This window comes from Arachis stenosperma, chromosome 5 (genome assembly GCF_014773155.1).
Source record: "Arachis stenosperma cultivar V10309 chromosome 5, arast.V10309.gnm1.PFL2, whole genome shotgun sequence".
In the NCBI taxonomy this organism is placed as follows: Eukaryota; Viridiplantae; Streptophyta; class Magnoliopsida; order Fabales; family Fabaceae; genus Arachis; species Arachis stenosperma.
The window spans coordinates 113832533-113856023 of record NC_080381.1 but is presented as its reverse complement, the minus strand read 5'-3'; the positions used below and the strand labels follow the sequence as shown (position 1 = coordinate 113856023).

Here is a 23491-nt window from a genome sequence, read left to right as displayed (position 1 = left end):
TGGGGTGACTGGAATTACTACTGCCAGTTCTACCGTTGCTACCGATGCTGTTGACTTGCCCCAATTCAAGTTCAGTGTCACTGCCCTAGGTCTAGCCTGTCTCCTGACTCTGTTTCACTTTTATACTCTGAACTGCCTTGGTCTCGTTTATCTGTTTGTTACAATTTTAATTCCATTTTATTTTGGTATTGCCTTGAATTTTTTTAGAGTTGTTTCCGCGTTTGATTCCATCAAATTTGATGTTGCTGCTGTTAATACTGCTGATTCTGATGCCAATGCTGCTGTTGCTGTTAATTTGGAATAAGTGGGTTTGTCGCCTTTGATTCTTGAATTCAGCTAGTCGAGGTAGGGGTTTTCTTAAAATTTATTTTATCTTACAGAGTTGTTATAAATAGATATTAGTGTGAGAAACATATGTCTGTGATTATGATTGTCTTATAAATGTGGTTGTTTGCTGGACTGATTGACTGATTGCTTGATTGCTTGAGTAGGTTGTGATTGCTGAAAAGAAATTAGTTTGAAAGGTTATTTGGTTGATTATTATAAAAAATGGCTTTTCTTAGTTTTGAAGCTATTTTTGATGATATAAAGGAATTGGATTTGGAAATGATTTGGAATATGAAACTGAATTAGCTTTGGAAATGGTTTAATTTTGAGTTAGTGACTTTGTAAATGACTTTATAAATGATTTAGTATTTGAGCTGGGTTAATTTTAAAAAGAGATTTATTATGGGCACTGATTCGCTTTGAAAATACTTTGATACTGGAATTGGTTGAATTTTAGAAAGTGATTGAGATTTGGAAATGGTTGAGAAAGGATTTGAGAAATGTTTGGATGGGACCCGAAAAGGGTGGCAGTGTCCAAATTTTAAAGGAAATGCTGCCGAAATTTTATAAAATTGGAAGTTTTGGTTAAAGTAATTGTTTAAAAAGATTTAGTTCTCAAACGTTATTTATTTAAGATTGATTTATTTAGAAAAGAAAGAATTATGTTTTGGATTGAGATTGTTGATTAACGGAAAGAAGGATGATGAGGATTGATTTGAAATATAATTTTAGAATGAATTTGGAAATGGGATATGGACTGATGAATGATGAATGAATTGTTTATATGGCTTATGAATTTGAAATATCTTAAGATACGAGGTTCCCTGGATTAAGTGCCGTAGCTTGCCACCACGTGTACCAGGTTGAAAACTCGATACTCTGTTGACCCTACGATGTAAGTGCGTGACCGGGCACTATATAAATTCCCGGGAATGTTACCCCCATTGAGTAATATTGATTATTTGAGAAAAAGCTATGCATAGACTCTTGGGGATGCACGTCGGGGGACAGTCTAAGTACAATTCAGACTTGTCGGGTTGGCTGGATAACCGACAGATGAGCCTCATCAGCCATAGGACAGGCATGCATCATATGCATCTGTATGCTTTGCTTGGGTTTGAACTTGTTTTGGTTTGCCTAATTGCTAAACTGTTCTTAACTGCTACTTGAACTATTTGCTGTAACTGCTTCCTACTTGTGCTTTCCTTGTCTGTCTTGCCTGTGTTTGTCCTGGCGTGTTACATTTGAGAATGGACTTAGGTGCTGAATTAATGATTGTGTTGTTTGATTGCGTGGTTAGTTTCTGATTGAGATTTGCTTGTGAGAAAAGGAAGACTTTGGATTTCTGAAAATATTAAACATTGTTTCTTTGAAAATGTTTTAAACGATTAGCTGTTGGATTTTAAAAGGATTCATAAGGCAACGATAGTCACTGAATTTGAAACAGTTTTCTTATTGAATATCTTCTTATGACAACTTTGAAACTCCGTGGTGAGACCATGTGGTTAGGTTCTCACCCCCTACAGCTTTACCTTTTCAGGAACCAGATGAAGAGGCATTAAGAAGAGTTATATTGCGTTTGGTTTATATGCTGTTGTGTTAATTAGATTATTTTCTTCCCTCGTCTTTGTTATTACAAATTTGTAAGAGGGATAGGAGTTGTATGTTTTATATGTATATTATATTATGAGATTTTATATAAGGAGTCTTGTATATGAATCTATGTCTGCTTGTATTTCTTTAAGATAAAGTATTTGTTTCCGGTTTTTTTCAAAGAAATCAGCGATACAATGTCGAGTCACAGGCTCCTATTTTAATATTTAGTATATAAAGTAGTCGTAATACTTCTTGCTATCAGGGTAGCGCAGCCGGAAACGTGACTTCTGATAGTGAGGGTGTTACATCTTTATTTTTAGAAAGTACTATTCTTATGTAATGAAAATACTATTTTCTCTTCTAAAATTATTTTTAGAAAAATATCTTTATTATAATTATATTACAATTAGCATTTAATGAATAATGCATGATTATAGTAATTTAAGAAAATATATTTATTTTTAGAAAGTAAGCACTATTCTCTCTTCTAAAATTATTTTTAGAAAAATATCTTTATTATAATTATATTACTATTAGCATTTAATGAATAATGCATGATTATACTAATTTAGAAAAATATCTTTATTATAATTATATAAAATAATCTACTTAATATACTAAATTATATTTTCCCCCGACTAATGAAAGTAAGGTGTCAATTCCTCATAAATATATTTTCTTTTCAAAATAAAAGTGCTATTCTCGCTTTTAAATTTATTTTAAAAAATATCTTTATTAGAATTATATTACGATCAGTATTAAATTTATAATGCATAATTATACTAATTTAAAAATATCTTAATTATAATTATATAAAAAATTAAACATAAATTTATAATTCTAATTACTATAAATATAATACTAATGTTCATAATAGTAAATTGATATTGCAATAATTAATTTTTATAATTATTTTTATACTACTAAAGGTTATATATAGTGTTTCTTTGTGGTTAGTGAGTCTAAATATATGAATCAAAGCATTCTTTTTTTCTAATCTGTTATTCTTCTTTGATTGGACAATTGTTTCTAAAGAACTTTGTAGGTTAAATTCAAGCCACATCCCCTCCAAGTTTTCTATTTTTGTTCGAAAATATTCAAAGTGAAGCATATAATGAGATTGAATTTCCTCAATTTAGGTTCAGTTTTGAAAAATCTGTGCATCCAAAGATTGGTACTATATTTAAATTTTCTTCTCTTAAGCTTTTTGTATTAAAAATAATTTTATAATATATTGTGATTTTTTTTAGAAACAACCGGCCTTCTGGTGCATTAATACAATGCCATTGAGAAGAACAAAAGTCAATTTAACTTGACAATTTAAAAAAAGATAGTCTGAATTTGTACGGATTCTAAGTGTTCGATCTTATGATGTTATTTCAGTTGGTTGTTACGAGAATGACTCTAATCTATATGTATCTAAGGATTAGAGTAGATTAAATATTATTTAAATAATTTAGTTCTAATATTGGTAATTGATTAAATTAGTTTTAGAGAAATTTAAATTGTTGTCTCAATTTATATATTATGACTATTTTTTTTATATGTTTTTTTTTTACTTTTTAATATGATTTTTTTGTTTTGTTTTTTTTTTATATATGTATCACTCTTTTTGTATTTTAGATTAGTAATGCAATTATTAAGAGAAATATAATTCATCAATAAATTAGAACGATTAAAAGTTTAATTGTATTGTGTGGACAAATGATTGATTAATTAAGATTAAGGCATGAAAAATAAAAAAGAGTCACAATAATACATAGTTTTGTTTTTTGTTAATATATAAAAATACGTAAAAAAAATTAAAATATCACCATTTAAAAAAATTATTAATCATGCATATGAAAAGAGATAAGAAAATATGCATAGATATAAAAAATAATCATATATATATATATATATATATATATATATATATATATATATATATATATATATATTAGTTTATTATTTTTCTATCACATGACATATTTATTATTATATTTTAAATTTAGAGTTTTTGTGATTTAACATTACACTGAAAGAATGACAAAAAAAATAAAAAAAACATGGAAACATTCCAAACATAATTACCAATAATATTTTTTTCTTTAATTTTCAGATATATTATTTATTTTATTTATTTAGAGTAATAGCTAAATTTATTATAATAATAGTAAAATTATCTTTAAACTATTAGTATTATTAGTAAATTCTAAAAATTATTGACATATTATTAGTATATATAATAAGCAATAATAAATTTTCTTTCATGTTTATCATTTAAAAAATTTATAATTTTCACATAGTCATTATTCTATTCTTTTTTTCATACCTAATGACTATTGACTACGATCCTAATAGATTATACGAAGAGAAAGTATGAAAAATAAAGATAAGAATTATAACGCTATAGAAAGTCCCATTCAAGTTTGACAAGAATAAGACAGTTTACATAGAAATAGTTCTAATAGATGACCAAATTAGTTGACTCATTTACTAAATTTTTTCAAATAATGCTAAGTTCAATTTATAAATAGAGTTTAATTTTGATGCACTAATAGTGTAAAGCATTTTACACTGTCGTGCAATCACATCCGTTTTTTTGGATGACTATTCACGCAGTCAATGTGAAAGGTATTTATTTTTATTGATGTGTCATTACGTAAATAGATGCACGTGTAAAATTATTTACACTGTCAGTACATCAAAATTAAATTCTTATAAATATTTGTAGTTCATATTTTAAGTTAATTTTATAAATACACCATTTCAGAAGTCAAAGACAATTCCTTTTAATAGTTTTGTGAAGGTTTAATTACTTTGTTGGTCCCTATAGTTTTGCGAAATTTTCAATTAGATCCCTATACTTTTTTTCTTTTTAATTGAATCCTTGCACCAATTTTTTTTATTGGGTCCCTACATTTTTTTCCTTTTATTTAGGTCCATATACCATTTTTTTTAAGTTGGGTCCCTATAAAATTAAGCTAATTACTACTAAGAGAGACTTAATTCAAAAAAATTAGTGCAGGGACCCAATTAAAAAGAAAAGAAATATAGGGATCTAATTAAAAATTTTACAAAACTATAGGACCAACAGAGTAATTAAACCTTTTGTAAATGCTAATAACTTTTACATTTAATTTATTTTGCAGTACGATAAAATTTATTGTTCAATCAAGAATTATTTGACAAAAATATTTGAGAATGAATTGGTAGAAAGGAAGGTCTATGTCTTCTCAAATTTTGAGATTGAGAAATCAAGCGGAATATATCTTCTGACTGTACACACGTGCAAAATATGTTTCAACATGGAGTTACGTATAGTAGATACAGTCGATGATCGTAAAATTCCGGATAATCATTTTAATTTGTTTGCCCATGCTGATATATTAAAACAAACAAATGAACGATTCTACTTATTTGGTACGTAATTAATTTATATTAACCCACACAAAATTATTTTCCTTTTGATTTTAGGTTTTGCGAAAAAATTGTATAATAGCATCATTTTATCGATAACAAAAATTTTAACAGTTTATTTATGAAAATATTTGAAATTATATTGTGAATTTTTTTAAAGGTATATACATTTATTAATATATTATTGTTAGTTTTATCATCTAACATAAAATAAATCAGTAAATTCTCTTTATTTTATATACGTACGAAATTATAATTTCTTATATTATTCACTCATTTGTCCTTAATTTGGTACTTTTAATTGAATTTTTTTGTTCAATTAAATGTTATTAGATTCTTGACTAGAAAAAAAAATTTATATCATGGTCAAAAATAGAGAGAAGTGATCAATACATTGTGATTGATCTTCATGATCTGCAGTATGTAAAATTTTAATATGAATATTTCTTTTAATAATAATTATGTGTTGTGGTGCAAATTTTTTTCTTTATATATTACTACTTACTCTCTGAATTCTCACTTTCATTCAAAAATGACAAAAAAAAAATAAGATGTGCACTATGAGATCAATTTACAATCCAATTACTTGATTATCTATGTGATCACCAAGCAACCGAATACATAATTTATTCTCTAATTTATAAAATTTAACAAAGACATTGGTAAACATATTGGTTTCGTATTTATTTATATATTTTATTTATTCATGTTATATTTATAATTATATTATATCTATTTTTATCAATATATTTTTTTTAAAATACTGTTAGTGTTAGCATATGGCGTATTGAATAAATTAAATGATAGAAACAGGTAACTATTTTTTTCAGTCAAAATTCAGTAAAATAATGTAATTTAGACTTGTAATATTAATATATTAATAGTAAAGTGGAAAAAATGTAATATTATATCAAAAAAAATTTTTAAATTATAATTGTAATTTATGATTGAAATCATAATTTAAATATTTTAAACGGGATAATTTTATTTAGAGAACTCATAATTTAAACATAATCTTTATACATTTAATAGTTACATTCGAGTTAATACATTTAATATTATATTTAAAAAAACACAAACAATACACATTATTATATTATTTATTTATTAAATAAATTATTACAATTCAAATTAATTTTAATAGAATAATTTAAAATTATAATTTTAATTTTATCACGTGCATCGCACGGATTATTACACTTTTATATATATATAAACTACTTGTTTTAAATTCGGCAATGCTTTTTATATATATAGATACATTCATATACATACTTTAGTTTTTGAAACTCAGCAAGTAGAGTAGAAAGAAAATAAAGAAAGAGAGACCGTGGGAGAAAGAGAGAGAAATCGTAAAAATTTCCGAACTTTTGACTTTGATTTTTTGAGAAAGCTCTGATTTTTTGAGGTCTATAATTTCAATAAAAAATTTAATTTAATAAAAGTGTTCGTATTCTCTTTTTTTATATGTTGGCATTATTTTTGTCCAATAAAAATTGATGATGGTGTAGTTTTTCTTCTTCTTAAGTTCGGCCAAATAGAATTTTAGAAGATATAGACAATTTCTGACATTTTCTTCTTCAACAGCTTGGTCGAAAAACTTCTCCGAAATTTCTGTTGTTATGATTTCTTTACGGAGGTAGGGTTTAGTAATTTTATAATAATTAAATATGAATTTGATAAGTGAATGTTGGTTTGATTGATTATTGTTTGAGTTTGAATGAGTTTATGTTGAATTATTGTTGTTACTTGTGATTTATTGATTTGGTTATGAGGAGCAGCTCAGCTGTAGTTATTTTAATGGTTTTAGGACTGTTGTGGTATGATATTTTGAGAAAATTGATGAGATTGGTGGTTGAAAGATTAAACTAAAAACCGTGAAAACTCGGTAATCGAAGAATTTGAGAGCAGATTAAAGCATAAGTAATATTTTGAAAGAAAAAAGCTAAGGGTTTCAGTTTTGGTATAAAAGAAAGATTAGTAATTACAATTTATTTTTGAAGGGTAATATTGTATTTGTATATAAAAATCGAGGTATAATTTACAATTGTATAAGTTTTGAGGTATTTTGGGTAATAAATAAAGTACAGAAATAAAATGAATATTTTATAAAAGTATAAGGTTATTTTTATAAATATGAAAATAAGTGAAAATTCTAAATATTGAAGTTAAAAATAGAATAAAAGGGTCGTAATTTAGAAAGTAATTGCTAAAAGTTTAAAATAAGGTTTTATAAACTAAATTTTAAAAAAAGATTATAAATATTATTTTAAATATATTTTTAAAATTATTCATTTATATTAAAATAAATTATTATTATTTACATTCTAATATTTTAAAATGGTCAATTATGTTTCATATTTTAAAAAATACGACTCTTAGTGTTAGAAAATAATAAATTATATCACACTAATCAATTTTGGATATTTGAAGTATTAATAAAAACAAATCGGATAATGTTCCATTATTCAAATCGCAGTGCGTTCGAAAAGTCTCTTTACCTATGAAACTCGATGATTTGAGATTCTACCAATAACGACTTCTTTAGTGCGTTCGAAAAGTCTCTTTACCTATGAAACTCGATGATTTGAGATTCTACCAATAACGACTTCTTTACTGAAATCTTAAACATGTATACTTCCATGGTTTCACACAGTGGTGACCATGGGAACACCTTCACTTACCCTTTGCTCCTAAAGACCTGTGCCAACCCTGGTTCTATTATTCATGGGACTATGATTCATGGCCATATATATTCTGAGACTTGGCTTTCAAGATGACTTAGTTATTGAGCAGCTAGCTAGCTAGCACCTGCTTTTATTTAATTTGTTTGTTGTATTTGTAACTTAAAAATCTTTATATTATTTTCAGTTTTCTTCTTTTTTTGTATGTGCTATTTTTAGAAATAAAAGTATAATAAGGGTATTCCTTATTTTTCAGTGAAAATTTTAGATGAGTGCTTAGTTTGTTATTACATGTTCAAGAAGGAATTTAATGCTAATTTTTTTATTTTAGATTTTAATTCGAACATACAATTTTACATAAAAAATGTTTTTAAAATAAGCACAACTAACTCTATATGCATGCCAATGAGTAATAGCTCAAATGACATAATCTCTTCATACTCAATTAAGAGATTGTAGGTTCGAGTCTCCTTTTTTTGGTAAAAAAAAAAAACTAACTCTATATGCATTAAATATGCTACTCTTATGATTAATTTGATTTCATAATATAAATGAAACTAAAAAGAAGCTATAAAAGAAGAGTGTTGAGAAATTTTAATAAATATAGAAAATATTATAATATAAATAAATATTTTTTAATATAGAACATTTTAAAATGAAAAATGCAACACTTTATTTTTTTAAACTAAATATAAAACATATAAATACATAAAAATATAAATCTTTTTTGTTCATTAAGACTAATTATTATGTTGTAAATTTTATTATAATAAAAATTCATATTAAAATGTTATTTTTAATTACAATATATTAAATATAAAATAATTAAATAATATTATTTTAAATTACTTGACAAATAAAATTCTAAATATTGAATAGTAAAAAAATTTGGGTAATGCATGCTCATAAATTATATTATGGTAGTTAACTATTTAATTTTATTCATATATCATCAATTTAATTAGTTATATATGACAAAAAGTTATACTATGAAATATATTTATTTATTATGAATTTCTTTTTATGCTCGTATAAAACACAAATCTATACACTAGTATTTAAAAAAAAAGAGATAATTTCTAATCAATTAACACGTAATTTATCTTCTATGAGATATCAATTTTTTTATTTAGTCACTAATTAACTACATTATTAATTTGGATTTTTTAAATTTAACCAAAAAAGAGATAATTTCTAATCAATTAACACGTAATTTATCTTCTATGAAATATATATATTTTTTAACATCATAATTCGAATTATTATTCGAAGCAAAATTTGACTAATTCGAACCAAATAGGTTCGAATTACTTGCTGAAGCGTCCAAACGTGTAATTCGAACTCACCTAGTTCGAATTACTCTCAATCCTAGTTCGAACCAACTAGGTTCGAATTACATGCATCATTTGTTCCATCAATATTCGAGCTACCTTGGTTCGAATTATATATTTTTGTAGTTCGAACCAACCTGGTTCGAATTATATAGTAATGTACTTTGGCTCATTCATGAAACAATTTTCAGTTTGACGGATTTATGTAATTTCTCAGCTCCCTTGGCTTATTTACGTTTTTTACCCTATTTTTTAAAATATGACTCTTGGTGTTAGAAAATAATAAATTTTGGATATCTGAAAATATGCTATAAAAGGAGCTATAAATATGCTACTCTTATGATTCATTGGATTTTATAATAGGATCTCGCTAGGGAGACAATGGACTATTTGTACAATGTGTACAATGGGTTATTGAGTTATAAAATGAACATTTCCTATACTATCTAGAATAACCATCCTTTTGGATCTAGCGTTCTAATACCATGTCATGATACCACTCATCCCAAAAGTTTCAGCTGATGGAAAAATGTAATACTAATGATTATATCTCTAATATTCCATAAACCTCCATTGTACATATTGTATAAGTATTTCATTGGCTCCTCATACTTTCTCTTTCATAATATAAATGAAAATAAAAAAAAAGCTATAAAAAAAGAGTGTTGAGGAATTTTAATAAATATAGAAAATATTAGAATATAAATAAATATTTTTTAATATAGAACACTTTAAAATAAAAAATGCAACATTTTATTTTTTTAAATAAATATAAAACATATAAATACATAAAAATATAAATCTTTTCTATTCATTAAGACTAATTATTATGTTGTAAATTTTATTATAGTAAAAATTCATATTAAAATGTTATTTTCAATTACAATATATTAAATATAAAATAATTAAATATTATTTTAAATTACTTGACAAATACCATTCTAAATATTGAATAGTAAAAAAATTTGGGTAATATGCATGCTCATAAATTATATTATGGTAGTTAACTATTAATTTTATTCATATATCATCAATTTAATCAGTTATATATGACAAAAAGTTATACTATGCAATATATTTGTTTGTTATGAATTTCTTTTCATGCTCGTATAAAACACAGATCTATACATTAGTATTAAAAAAAATAATTTTTAACCAATTAACACATAATTTATTCTCTATGACATGTCAATTTTTTTATTTAGTCACTAATTAATTACACTATTAATTTGGATTTTCAAATTTAACCAAAGTTCGTTGATATTTAGGAATACTTTATACTTAAGTTATTCTTTAAATGTATGCCCATATTGTATAATTAAGTTTATTTTTTTAAATTTTTTTTACCTTTTTTTTTTAAAGTTAGGAATGAGATTCAAATAACCCGAGATTTCTAGGTGAGGAGGAAAGATTATGCCATTAGAATTATAGTTCAAATGGCATAGTCTTCTCTCTTCTTTGCCTTCCTTGCCCGTCTACTTTCTACATGTTTGATTCAATGCTTCTCTACATCTTTAAAAATTGGATAATCATATATCTTTCTACATCTAATTTTTTTTAATTATTTTATCATTAAATTATTATTAGAGTTGCAAGTGTGAGGAGTATAAGAAATTAGTCTTAAAAAAATATGAATACGTGAAGAGTATATAAGATAAGAGACGTATTAACTTGACGTTTAAAGTTTTGAGTTGAATATAACATTTTCTCATATTATATTCTCTCATTTTGATTCCTCTCTGAAATCTTCTGGTAGTAGCGCAAAATGATAAAAATTTACTTTTATATTTTTTTATTATTCAAAATGGTAAAACTATTAATGAATGCTAAATAAAACAAGTTTGAAATGATTTTTTATGATCTTTCTAACATTACTATTTTTTCAAATTATATCATTTTGAGTTAACCTCCAAAATTCTTTTTTATTTTAGTTGCCAAACAACGTAGCACAAATAATGATAAATTGAGATCTCTTTTAAGATTCATTTACTTTACTATTTTGTACAGACAAAATATTAATGACATAAAATTATTTTCAGCTCTAATTTTTTATTATTTTTCTAATATTACTATTTTTTTGAATCACATAATTTTGATTTAACCTCCAAATTTTTTTATTTTATTTGCCCAACAATATAACACAAATAATAATAACTTTAGATCTATTTTAAGATTTATTTACTTTCCTATTTTGTACAGACAAAATATTAATGGCAAGTAATTATTTTTAACTTAGGTTGTTTATTTTTTAGAATTAATAGAATCTAGTATTATTTAACAATAAACTAAGCTTAATGAGTAATAATTATACATTTATGTCTGTAATTGCAAATCAAGGGCTCACAATTTAGATCGGTTTTCCTTTTATTCTATTTAGATTTGTGATATATATTCCCAATCAATTAATTTGATTGGTTTGATATTTAGTCCTATATATGGGAGATCTTGATTAGGAAATAAACAAATAGAGCGACAAAAATGTAATACCATTAAAATTTTTCTAAACTTATATGTTGGAATCTAATTTATTTTTCATTATATTTTACAAGGCACACAACAAACGCAAAACTCTATTCTCTATTGTTCTATCTTCATCTTTAGCGCAAATGGCAACTCATAGCGATCAGATTCCTAAGGATCTTGTATTGGAAATTCTAGCAAAATTACCTGTTAAGTCTTTGAAGCGATTTAGTTGCGTGCATAAGTCTTGGCTAAATTTACTTGAAAATTATAATTTTCAGAGCATGTACTACGAGAATTTAAAATCTAAAACTACTTACTCATCGTCTCTCCTTCTATGGAGATATTTTTGTGACGAAAGAAGTGATGGAGACGTCTATGAAAATGATGTGCATTTGCTTTTTGGAGAAAGGTACGAAAACATAGTTACGTTAGTTTTGCCAAGTCTGTTTGAAGACAATGGTTTTTATAAAATTTTTGACTGTATTAATGGTATCATATGTCACTATGAAGAAGAAGGTCTTGACGTAAAAATAGGACTTTGGAACCCTAAAATCGACCAGCGTAAAATTATTCCTCCGGGTATTACTGATGATGAGCCCGGCTTTGATCGGCGAGTAAGTATTCATGGATTTGGTTATGATAATGTGAATGATGATTATAAAGTGATTCAATGTGTATATTATATTCATGGTCACACTTTTGTAGAAGAGCCTGTTCTAACAATTTGGCAAATTTATAGTCTAAAAAGTAATTGTTGGAAGAAACTTGATCTTGAAATGACTAAGAGGGAACATATAGATAATGCTTCTGTAGCGTACTTGAATGGAATATGCCACTGGTGGGGTAGTGAGTATGCCACTAATGGACTCGAAGAAGAACAAGTACTTGTGTCATTTAATCTCAGCACTGAAACGTTTCAAATCACATCAATTGTTTGGCTGCAAGAAAATGATGATAGCCCTATCAGAAGTTTGGTAGTGCTCAACAAGTCTGTTACTCTGATTTCCTCTTTTGCTAAGAATAATCGCATTGAAATATCTATTTTGGGTGAAGTTGGTGTGAAAGAATCTTGGGTGAAACTTTTTACACTTGAACCATTTCCATCAAAATTTTGTCATCCAATGAGAATGGGCGACAAATGTGATCTAATATTTTTTATCAGAAACCACAGCAGTGAATTGGCTTCCTTTGATGTCATTACAGGCAAAGTAATTCACAATATTAATATCAAAGCAAGCATGTTTGGTACATGGATTTATAAAGAAAGCATCTTCTCTTTCATTAAAGAAATTAATTGATTAGTAAATATACAAATTTAAATGTAAGATATATTTAAATGGGGGTATAGAAAGAGTATGTAAACTTTCTAAGATGAAAATTAATTTTAATATTCATGTTGATAGTTGAAATTGATTTAATAAGTTGATTTGTATTACATTCTAATATTTTAAAATGGTCAATTATGTATCATATTTTAAAAAAGGGATAAGTACTGAAATCATCCCTAAGGTCTAGGGTCAAAATTAAAATCGTCCCCGACCTTTTTTTGTTATTAAAATCATCCTCAACATTACAAAACGTTATAAAATTGTCCTTTTCCACTTTAATTTTATTTTTTTTACCATATTACCCTTTATTATTAATAAAAATAATTAAAAATAATATTAAAAAAATAAAAACAAACCCCTCCCCCCCAACCCCCCTCTGTAACTCCCTCACCCTCTCCCTCACTCACCCTCCCCCGTAAATCCCTCACCCCTCCCCCTCCCCCCTCCTTCACTCCCTCACTCCTTCATTCCCTCACCCCACTCCCTCACTCACCCTCACCCCACTCCCAACTCCCTCACCCACTCACCCCGCCGGCGCTCTCTCCTCTCCATTTCGGGCTCGATAATGGTGGCAGTTTTGCGGCAGATCTTGGGGGAGAAAAGGGAAGCCGCACCGCTGCACCGCCTGTGATCGGCCACTGTTCCTCCTCCTCGCCCTCACCGCCCGCCGCCTTGCCACACCGCACCACCACTACCTTCTTCTTCTTCTTCTTCTTCTTCTTCTTCTTCTTCTTTCCTCGCCGCCGACACCGGTCTTCATTACCGCTGCCGCTGCCACTCTACTCCTCGGGGAAAGGGGGAAGGGAACGCGAAGGGAGAAGAGGGGAGAGGGGGATTTCGGGAAGAAGAGGGTGGGAGTGGGGTGGGGTAGGGTTTTTTTTAATATTATTTTTATTTTTGTTTTAAGGGTAAAATTGTCAAAGTATTTTTTTTTTTTGTAAAAAAGGATGATTTTATAACGTTTTGTAACGTTGAGGATGATTTTAATAACAAAAAAAGGTTGGGGACGATTTTGATTTTCACCCTAGACCTTAGGGACGATTTCAGTACTTATCCCTTTAAAAAATAAGACTCTTGCTGTTAGAAAATAATAAATTTTAGATATATGAAGTTTAATGAAAACAAATGGGATAATTGTCCATTATTCAAATGGCAGTGCGTTCTGCATCACTTTGCAGTTTCAGAAAGCCCCTTTACCTATGGAACTTGATGATTCGAGATTCTACCAATAACGGCTTCTATACTGAAACCTTAAACATATACACTTCAATGGTTTCACACACTGGTGGGCATGGGAACACCTTCACTTACCCTTTGCTCCTAAAGGCCTGTGCTCACCTGGGTTCCATGATTCATAAGACTATGATTCATGGTCATATTCTGAGACTTGGCTTCCAAAATGACTTATTTGTTGAAACTGCACTTGTTGGCATGTATGCTAAGTGCACTTATGTTGAGTGTGCACGCCACGTGTTTGATGGAATGGCGCACAGAAGCGTCGTATCCTGGAACTCCATGATTTTGGCTTATTCTCGTGGGTTTTTTATGGATGCGGCATTCAGCCTCTTGAAAGATATGTGGGTTCTTGGCTTTGAGCCAAGTTCGCCCACATTTGTTTCAATTTTGTCAGGTTGTTCGGATTCAGATTCAGATTCCTTTAGCTTTTGGTGGCAAGGGATGTCGATACATTGTTGCTTGATCAAACTTGGACTTGTGTATTCTCAAGTTACTTTGGCCAATGTGTTAATGGGAATGTATGTTCACTTTAGCCAAATGGAGGAAGCGAGGAAGATTTTTGATTTGATGGATGAAAAATCAATAATTTCTTGGACAACTATTATGGGAGGTTATGTGAAAGTTGGCCATGTTGCGGAAGCATATAATTTATTCAATCAAATGCAGCATCAAAGTACTGGCATAGATTTTATTGTATTTCTAATTCTTATATCTGGTTGTATACAAGTAGGAGATCTCTTATTAGCTTCATCAGTTCAAGCTTTTGTACTTAAATGTGGATGCGATAAAGAGGAGTCCATTAAAAATTTGCTAATAACTAAGTATGCAAAATGCAGTGACCTTGCATCTGCTAGAAGGATATTTGATTTGATTATCAAAAAGAGTATTTTCTCATGGACATCAATGATTGCAGGAGATGCCCATTCGGATCACCCATTGGAGGCATTGCATTTGTTTAGAAGGCTTGTACGGACAGATTTTAGACCAGATGGACCAACCGTTGCTACTGTTATCATCTTGTGCTGATATAGGATCAATTAGCATAGCACAAGAGATGGAAGATTATATTTCTCTAAATGGATTGGAATTCGATCTACAAGTCCAAACATCTCTCATACACTTGTACTCCAAGTGTGGAAGCATCAAGAAAGCTCAAGAAGTATTTGAAAAAGTGGTAGATAAAGATTTAACTATTTGGTCTTCCATGATAAATAGCTATGCTATTCATGGGATGGGGAAAGAAGCGATTGACCTATTTTGCAAAATGACAACTACAGAAGGGATAATTTCAGATGCTATTGTTTACACCAGTGTTTTGCTGGCTTGTAGCCATGCAGGGTTAGTAGAAGATGGATTGAAGTACTTCATAAGTATGCAAAAAGATTTTGGAATAACTCCTAAGATAGAACATTGCACTTGCTTAGTAGATCTTCTTGGTCGAGTTAGCCGGCTTGACTTAGCATTAGATACGATTCAGGGGATGCCCTTGGAAGCACAAGTGCAAGCTTGGGCTCCCTTGCTCAGTGCTTGTAGGATCCATGGTAATGTTGAGCTTGGGGAGATTACTGCTGTCAAGTTACTAGAGCTTAGTCCTGGAAGCTTTGGAATTATGTATTGATGGCTAATTTGTACACCTCATTCGGCAAGTGGAAGGAGGCGCATGCAATGAGAAAATTGATAGATGGTAAAGGACTGGTTAAAGAATGTGGGTGGAGCCAGGTTGAGATCGGTGGTGGATTTCATACATTTGCAGCAGGAAATCCGTCACGTGTTCAGTTGGCCAATATCTATAAGATGCTAGAAGATCTAAATTTTACTCTTCAAGAAGGTAGCTATGCAGGACAAGCTGTAACAATGAATAATGACCCGTAAAAAAGAACCACCTTTGAAGACATGAGGTTATATAACAAAAACTTTTGCTTCTGGTCATGTCAATTTGTAATCTTGCATTTATAAGATTATGCCAATTTCAAGTGATTCTTACCCTACTATAGGATTTGTCTCTGTCTCCTAGCACAGATGTTATTTTATTTTCTCCAAATGAAGAGACCAAGGAAGCACTGATAATAGTACGAGACTTCACCATCAATAATAATGATGCTTCAGTGTTCTTGGATGCTCAACATTGTTGCATCATGAAAACCAGCTTAGATTATCTCTCTAGTTTGTTTGCTAATGATGATTTATCAGGAGCAATGAGAGCATTGATATCTGAAACTGCAACTGTGTTTGCACATTGTAGTAGTAGCTACATTGAAGCAAATATGAAAATTGAGTCCACTGCTTCAGAACTGTCGAGAGCTGATAACTTAAAATCTGACCTTGAAAATAACAAGAATCAGTTCAATGATATGGTGGCGTCAGAAAAAGAGCTGCGGCAAAAGTTGGCACGTTTAGAGGAAATGAAAAAGGAGCTAGAAAAGCAAATCAGAACTACTAATGCTAACATCATGGCTTCTCGAAAAGAACTGAACACGACTCGAAAGAGAAAGAGAGGTGTTTATGTGGAAGGAAAAGCACTCAAAGCTCAAATAGATGTGAAGGAGAAAGTACCATGTTTGCAACACGACTTGGCAAAGGAAAACCAGGAAAAAATCAAAGCTGAATGGTCAGAGTTTGGAGAAAAAATTAATAAGATTGTTGTAAAGTCAGCTGTACAAGATTAGCGAGAGGAGTTTGGTTATTATGTTCAAAACACAATTCTTTTATTATTAACATTGTGATTGAGTATCTATTTTGTTTTGCTCAACTTGGAGTTGAAATTGTCCCGGTCCTCATTAGCCCAGTTTCATACTGATTGCTCTCCAAGCCTGCAAAAGGTGTTGAGAAGACCTCCTCTCGCTTCATCCCAAATATAAAGTTTAACTTTTGTATGGTGACTATTATTTTTATGTGAGATTATATGCGTGGTATATCTCTAACTTGCACGTATTTGTAAAATCCGGCATTGTCAGCAAAGGTAGTCATTGATGCACATTTTATACGAAATTTTGGGAGGCCTTTGCTTCTAATATAGCCACTTAATATGTCTATTTCCAAACTGAAGCTCAGGCTTCAAGAAATTCATCCCCAAGAATGACCAATGAAACTGTTTAAAAGGCTGCAAGTGCTTGTCTTTTTATTGAGTGTGTTCATTGCTCATTGTGTCTAATTCGATATATTGTATAAATCATTATGTTTGTACTCATTGCTCCCATTGTTTTTCTCTCAAGCTATTGCCTTGAAGGGTAGGGTTCTAAGGTTACTTGCACTAGAAGAACCAACTCAATTTTCTGTTTCAGGTGTTGATTCTTTGTTTGTTATATTAACAAAAGGGTGCTTTTATAACACCTTCAAATGTATAATTTTATATAGACTATTAAATGATAATTAATAAAACAAGTTTATACTTAATAGTTAATACTATAATTTACCCTATTTTTTATACTAAAATAATTACAAAAGTCAAATTGTGTTAATAGTGCGATAATATTTTATTGATAACTATATGAAAATATATATTTATAATTAAACCAATAAAAACTACATATGTTAAACTTAAAATCTTTTTAATTGTATATAACTATTAAATTTTATTGAGAAGGAAAAAGTAAAAACTTTATACCATTTTTAAAAACTAATTCAGCAATATTTAGCATTTATAAACTTTAACTAATTTGACTTGAGTGAAGTTGACTTATTTATAAGTAAAATTCTCAATATTTGATCCTAAAATTTAATGCTCCTAATTCATAACTAACCACATACCCAAACATCATTTTTATGGTCCTGACTTTTAACCTCCAAGAAATCTTCATCACTTACAACTGCAATGATTTAAAGGAGAAGAGACTAAAACCAGAAACTTACATTGAATCTACACCAAGGATGAAAAAAGTGATGTATCTCCACTGCACCCATCATATTCTATGTGATATTACTGCGTGTTAGGTATAATGTTTTCACATTTGAAGGTCACTATTCCTTCAACCCCTTCCTCCTGCTTTTGTGGTACTAACATAATTCAAATTTTACATCTTTATTTGAATTTTCTCTCACATTTTCTATAAAAGTGACTCGAGAGGCCTAATTACAAAGAATGATATCACTGAAAGCAGTGCCATTGGAATGTTCCAAAATGTATTTTATGTTCTTGTAAACCATCAGTTGGTTGAACTGAATGATTTCCAATAATTGATCATCCTTTTTATTTGCTTTGCAGTTGCCAGCTCATATCAAAATAAAATATTCAGGTGGAAGCTCTGGTGATCCTGGAGCTAGGAAGAGAAAAGGAAAAGCGTAAGGAGAGAGAGGGCTCATTGCTCGCATTGTTTTTCAGAACCAAATCAATTACCTGTTTCGGTGTTGATTCTTTGTTTGTTATATAACAAAAGGGTGCTTTGATGTTTCTTAGGAAAAATAAATAAATAAGGAGAGCTTATTTTCCTTGTTAGAGTATTTGTTTTTCTTTTACTCTTATATTTATCATTTGAAGGAAAAAATTTAGAAATTTTGTAGAGAAAATATTAAATAATGCAAAATAAAAAAGAATTTAGTCATATTAGAAGCCATTTTGTGATACTAATTTTATCCTAATTATAATTCACATTTTAATAATTTTACCAATATATCATTTTTAAAGTAGTTGGCAGGTGGATAGAATCATGAAAGAGATGACATAGAAAAGAATAAAAAAATATTTTACAAATTATTTTTATATTTTTTTTATAAAAACCATCTAATATTTTGGTTGTTCATTGAAGTTAGCTTCTAGTCTTTCACAAAGCATTGTCCAAAAAAGAACTAGCTCATGGACCATTTAGACCCAGACTCATTTTTTGAAAGATAAGTAAACGGTCAAATTAGGTAATTTCACAATCTTTATTGATGTTACCTTAAAATAGATCCAAATTTAATTCAATTCCATTATAATAATAATTGATCCCTATTTTTCACACCAAATAATAATAATAATAATAATAATAATAATAATAATAATAATAATAATAATTGAGTACAACAAGCATATTTATTTAGAGAATCAATAATTGATCTCTATATTTTTCATTCCATAATAATAATAATTGGATACAAGCATATTTATTTTTGAGAAATCAATAATTGATTTCTATTTTTCACACAACAACAACAACAACAACAACAACAATAATAATAATAATAATAATAATAATAATAATAATAATAATAATAATTTGATACAAATAAACTTCACTCGGGTATGTTAATGAGATATCCTTGGCATGAGTTGCTATTATTAACACATGAGATATATGTAGCTCCCATGGCATCCCGACACACCCGAACCTCAAGCAATAACACAACATTATTGTGAGGCATTACGCAGTATAGTTCAGGCTCAAAAGGACCAATTTTAGCTTTAATTGCATCAACAATATCAATATAATTATAAGTTACGGTTGCATTAGGCCTTATTCCTGCATTTTCGAGCATGCGCAGGATGTCCAATTTATTTTTAATACCAATGGCTAAACTAAAATATTGAAGTTGCTTAAAGTTATTAAGACTGCAGGTTCCATGTTTTAACCATTGAGCTTCCCAAAATTTGTTATTCCATTTTTGGCCATTTAGATTTGGCCAATCAATTGCTAATTGGCGTCCCAAAATATTTACCTACAAGAATAAATCACAAAAATGATTAACAATTAATTTATTAAATAACAAGATAAATGAAAATGAATAAAGTTTAATTAATTAACTTACTACATTTCTGTCAAATGAATGGCTTAAAGAACAATCTTGTGGCCAAGGGCCAGAGAAATTTTGTGGCCATAACCCGTGAATTGTAAAATTTTTTTGGATTGTCCGTACTCCATATCGCTGCTGAAAGGATGGTGGCCATTGTAAGGATAATTTGAAGTATTGATAAGTACTATAAGTAGGACGAAATAAAAATGTAATTAGCATGATATAGAAAATAATGAAAACTGATTTCATTGTACAAGTACAAAGGGTTGGAGAGATTGATAGAGGTTAGAGGATTGGAGAGAATGATGATTCTCTCCTCTTATAAATAGAGGATTAGAATTCATCTAAATAATTGATTTAAGTAATCACAATTTTTTATTCACAACCTGTTATTTAATAAATTAATTATTAATCAAACTATCTAAACAAACCGACATTGATAACTTTGAATTAATAATAATTTGGAAGAGCATCAATTTATGTATATTGCTTTAATTGTTATTAGGCAGATACACCAAAGCTACGCATGAATTGTCAAGGGCAAGTTATGTGTTTGATGGTGCAAATATGGAAGAAGAGTGCAATAAGCTGAGGTTCCATTCAATTCTTGAATACTATGCACGTAACTGGGGCATAATTGTTTCCAAATAGAGACAGGTTAGTGCTTTCATTCTTTGCTCATAATAACCTCATACCATCCTAATTATTGGAGCTTACCAATGTCTGGCCAAGTTGATTTCATCAATGGAATGGAAGGGACTGTTTGGTAGGTTGGATTGTGAAGGAAACTTTTCAACTTCTATCAGAGAGGATTCTTACCAAATATTAATATGAAATGAAACTATCATTTAAAATGAAATATTTACCAAATATTTATTTATGCCTAAATATTTTAATGAAATCTAAATATTTCATAATTTCTTTATCTTAGTTTTTTTCTTGCAGTATTTATATGATTTTATTTTAATTTTTTCAATCAAGTTTTGATATATAAAAAAAATTCTAGAAAGAAAGATCAAGGCCTTTTTTATATAATAAAAAATTAAATTCTATCTATAAAAACGTAATAAATAGTACCAGAAAAATAAAATAATAATAATAATATTTTCTTCTTTTATGTTTTTATTTTTTATTTTCTTTTATATTTTTATTGCCCTTGATATTTTGCATGTAATTTATAAAATCTTTATTTTTTACACTACTGCATATAAAATTTTTATTTTTCATTTGTCTAAATTAAGTTTAGAGTTATTTTTTTTAATAGATCACAAAAACTGTGGAAGCTAATCTCTTACTAAAATTGGTTAGTTTAGACAACGTATAAAGTTAATACCAATAAAAAGTTTGAGCAAAAAATTCACAAAATTTAATAAATTTAATTAAAAATAACAAAAAAAACTTAAAATAAATGACCATTTATATTCATAAAAATAAAAATATTGATATATGTATCCACACTAGATCGAAACTAAACTTGTACCCACATAAGATGTTCTCTATGTGACAAAAATATCCCACGTGGCATCTAACCTTCCAAAGACAAGGTACTTTTGTCACACAAAGGACATCTTGCGTAAGTACAAGTTTAATTTTGATTTAGTGTGATACATATGTCAGCGTTTTCATCTTTTATGGAGTACAAATGGTCATTTATTCAAAAAACTTACCACTAAAAAAATAAGCTCTATTTCAAATATAAAACTTTTGCACGTCAAATTGGTGATGAATTATTGATTTCTCTAAGGAAGAAATTAGAATTCCTTCATTTTTCATTAATTTATCCGTACTTTATTCCTTTTAATTATATAATAATTGTTCTTCGTTAAATTTGATTTTTACATTATTTTGTAGTGGGACGATTTTTTGTCACAATAACTTATGTTTGAAATGGTTTGTATTTAAGATAATGTCAAATTTATTCAAATATTATATCTTTGTGTATTGTAAGAATTGATATATTTATTTGATTTTAAAATGAGATTTTAGTGTAGATACTTTTTTTTTTTGAAAAAATATATGCATTTATAAGAATAAGTTCATACTCTTTACTATTCATGTTAAGTTTAAGATAAGATTTGTATTTAGGCGTTTTAAAAAAATACAATTTCGACTTAATGAGCAGAACTTAAAACTAGAAAAGTGTACGATTAATGTTAGATTTGTTGGGTTATGTTTTTTAGGTTACATATTTAGAAGTGAATTATTTTTCACGTATAAGTCTTTACAAGTTATTTATATTCATACATTTTGTGTTGTTACTGTTGGAAAAATTTAACAAAGGTTTAAAACAAGAACTTGTCTAACAGCGGAAGTACTAAAAATAATTTTCCTACAACCTGTGCGATTAAATAGGCAATACCAAAGATACTCCAAACATCAAATATAATGGCAGGAATTAAATAATCAGACACCAGAATTTTAACGTGAGAAAACCCCCAAAAGAAGGACAAAAAACCCACGGGACTTAGTCCAGTAAAATCTTTCACTATCAGAATAATGGGTACACAAACAGTCTTTCTAGTGACACTAAGGCATCTCAACAATCAACAAAATACATCATCAAAACTGATGGAATCAACATAAACCCTCCACAAAGTGAGTATCTCAAATCAGGAAAAAGAGAAGGCAATACAACTAGCAAGTTATATCCTAATGTTCATCTCTATACTAGGAATAACATATTGAAATTTCATAAGAAATGGAGCGAATTTACCAGATCAATCGGATCAAGATAGCTTGCCCTTTTTCCCCAAATTTTCTCTTCTCCCTCGACGCCTTTTTTTTTAAACTATGGGCCCCACTTAGTTAGGGACCCACAAACAAATCTCCCCTATCAACAGGAGGTCTAATGGAAGCTATGTCTAATAATGAGCATAAGGAAGATTGGTTGAAGGCCATGCAAGAAGAAATGAAATCCTTGCATGAGAATCATACTTTTGAATTGGTGAAGTTACTGAAGGGAAAGTGAGCATTCAAGAATAAATGGGTGTTCAAATTGAAAGCGAATGAAAATATCTCACGACCAAGGTACAAAGCTCGATTGGTTGTGAAAGGCTTTGAGCAAAAGAAAGGTATTGATTTTGAGGAGATTTTCTCTCCAGTTGTGAAGATGTCCTCTATTCGAGTTGTGCTTGGATTGGCGGCTAGCTTGAATTTAGAGGTTGAGCAGCTTGATGTGAAGACTGCATTCCTTCACGGTGACATAGATAAAGAAATATATGTGGAGCAACCAGAGGGTTTCAAGGTTAAAGGAAAGGAGCACCTTGTATGCAAGTTGAAGAAGGGCTTATATGGGCTGAAGCAAGCGCCAAGGCAGTGGTACACAAAGTTTGATTCCTTCATGGAAGGTCATGGGTACAGTAAGACTTCTTCTGATCATTGTATGTATGTTAAGAAATTTTCTGATGGTGGTTTTATA

The 23491-nt window shown here is 28.8% G+C and overlaps 2 protein-coding genes across 2 annotated transcripts; one reads left to right on the top strand and one right to left on the bottom strand.

Annotated features, from left to right (window-relative positions):
- The first annotated feature begins 15421 nt into the window (after positions 1 to 15421).
- LOC130981112 (pentatricopeptide repeat-containing protein At4g14820-like) lies at positions 15422 to 15985 on the top strand. The gene has a single exon (XM_057904735.1). It carries the CDS (start codon positions 15422 to 15424, stop codon positions 15983 to 15985), a length of 564 nt encoding a protein of 187 aa, XP_057760718.1.
- Positions 15986 to 19575: 3590 nt separating this feature from the next.
- On the bottom strand, positions 19576 to 20227 carry LOC130981111 (ribonuclease MC-like). The gene is made up of 2 exons (XM_057904734.1): positions 20162 to 20227; positions 19576 to 19998 (listed from the first exon to the last, which is right to left on the bottom strand). Exons 1-2 carry the CDS (start codon positions 20225 to 20227, stop codon positions 19576 to 19578), a joined length of 489 nt encoding a protein of 162 aa, XP_057760717.1.
- Positions 20228 to 23491: the final 3264 nt, after the last annotated feature.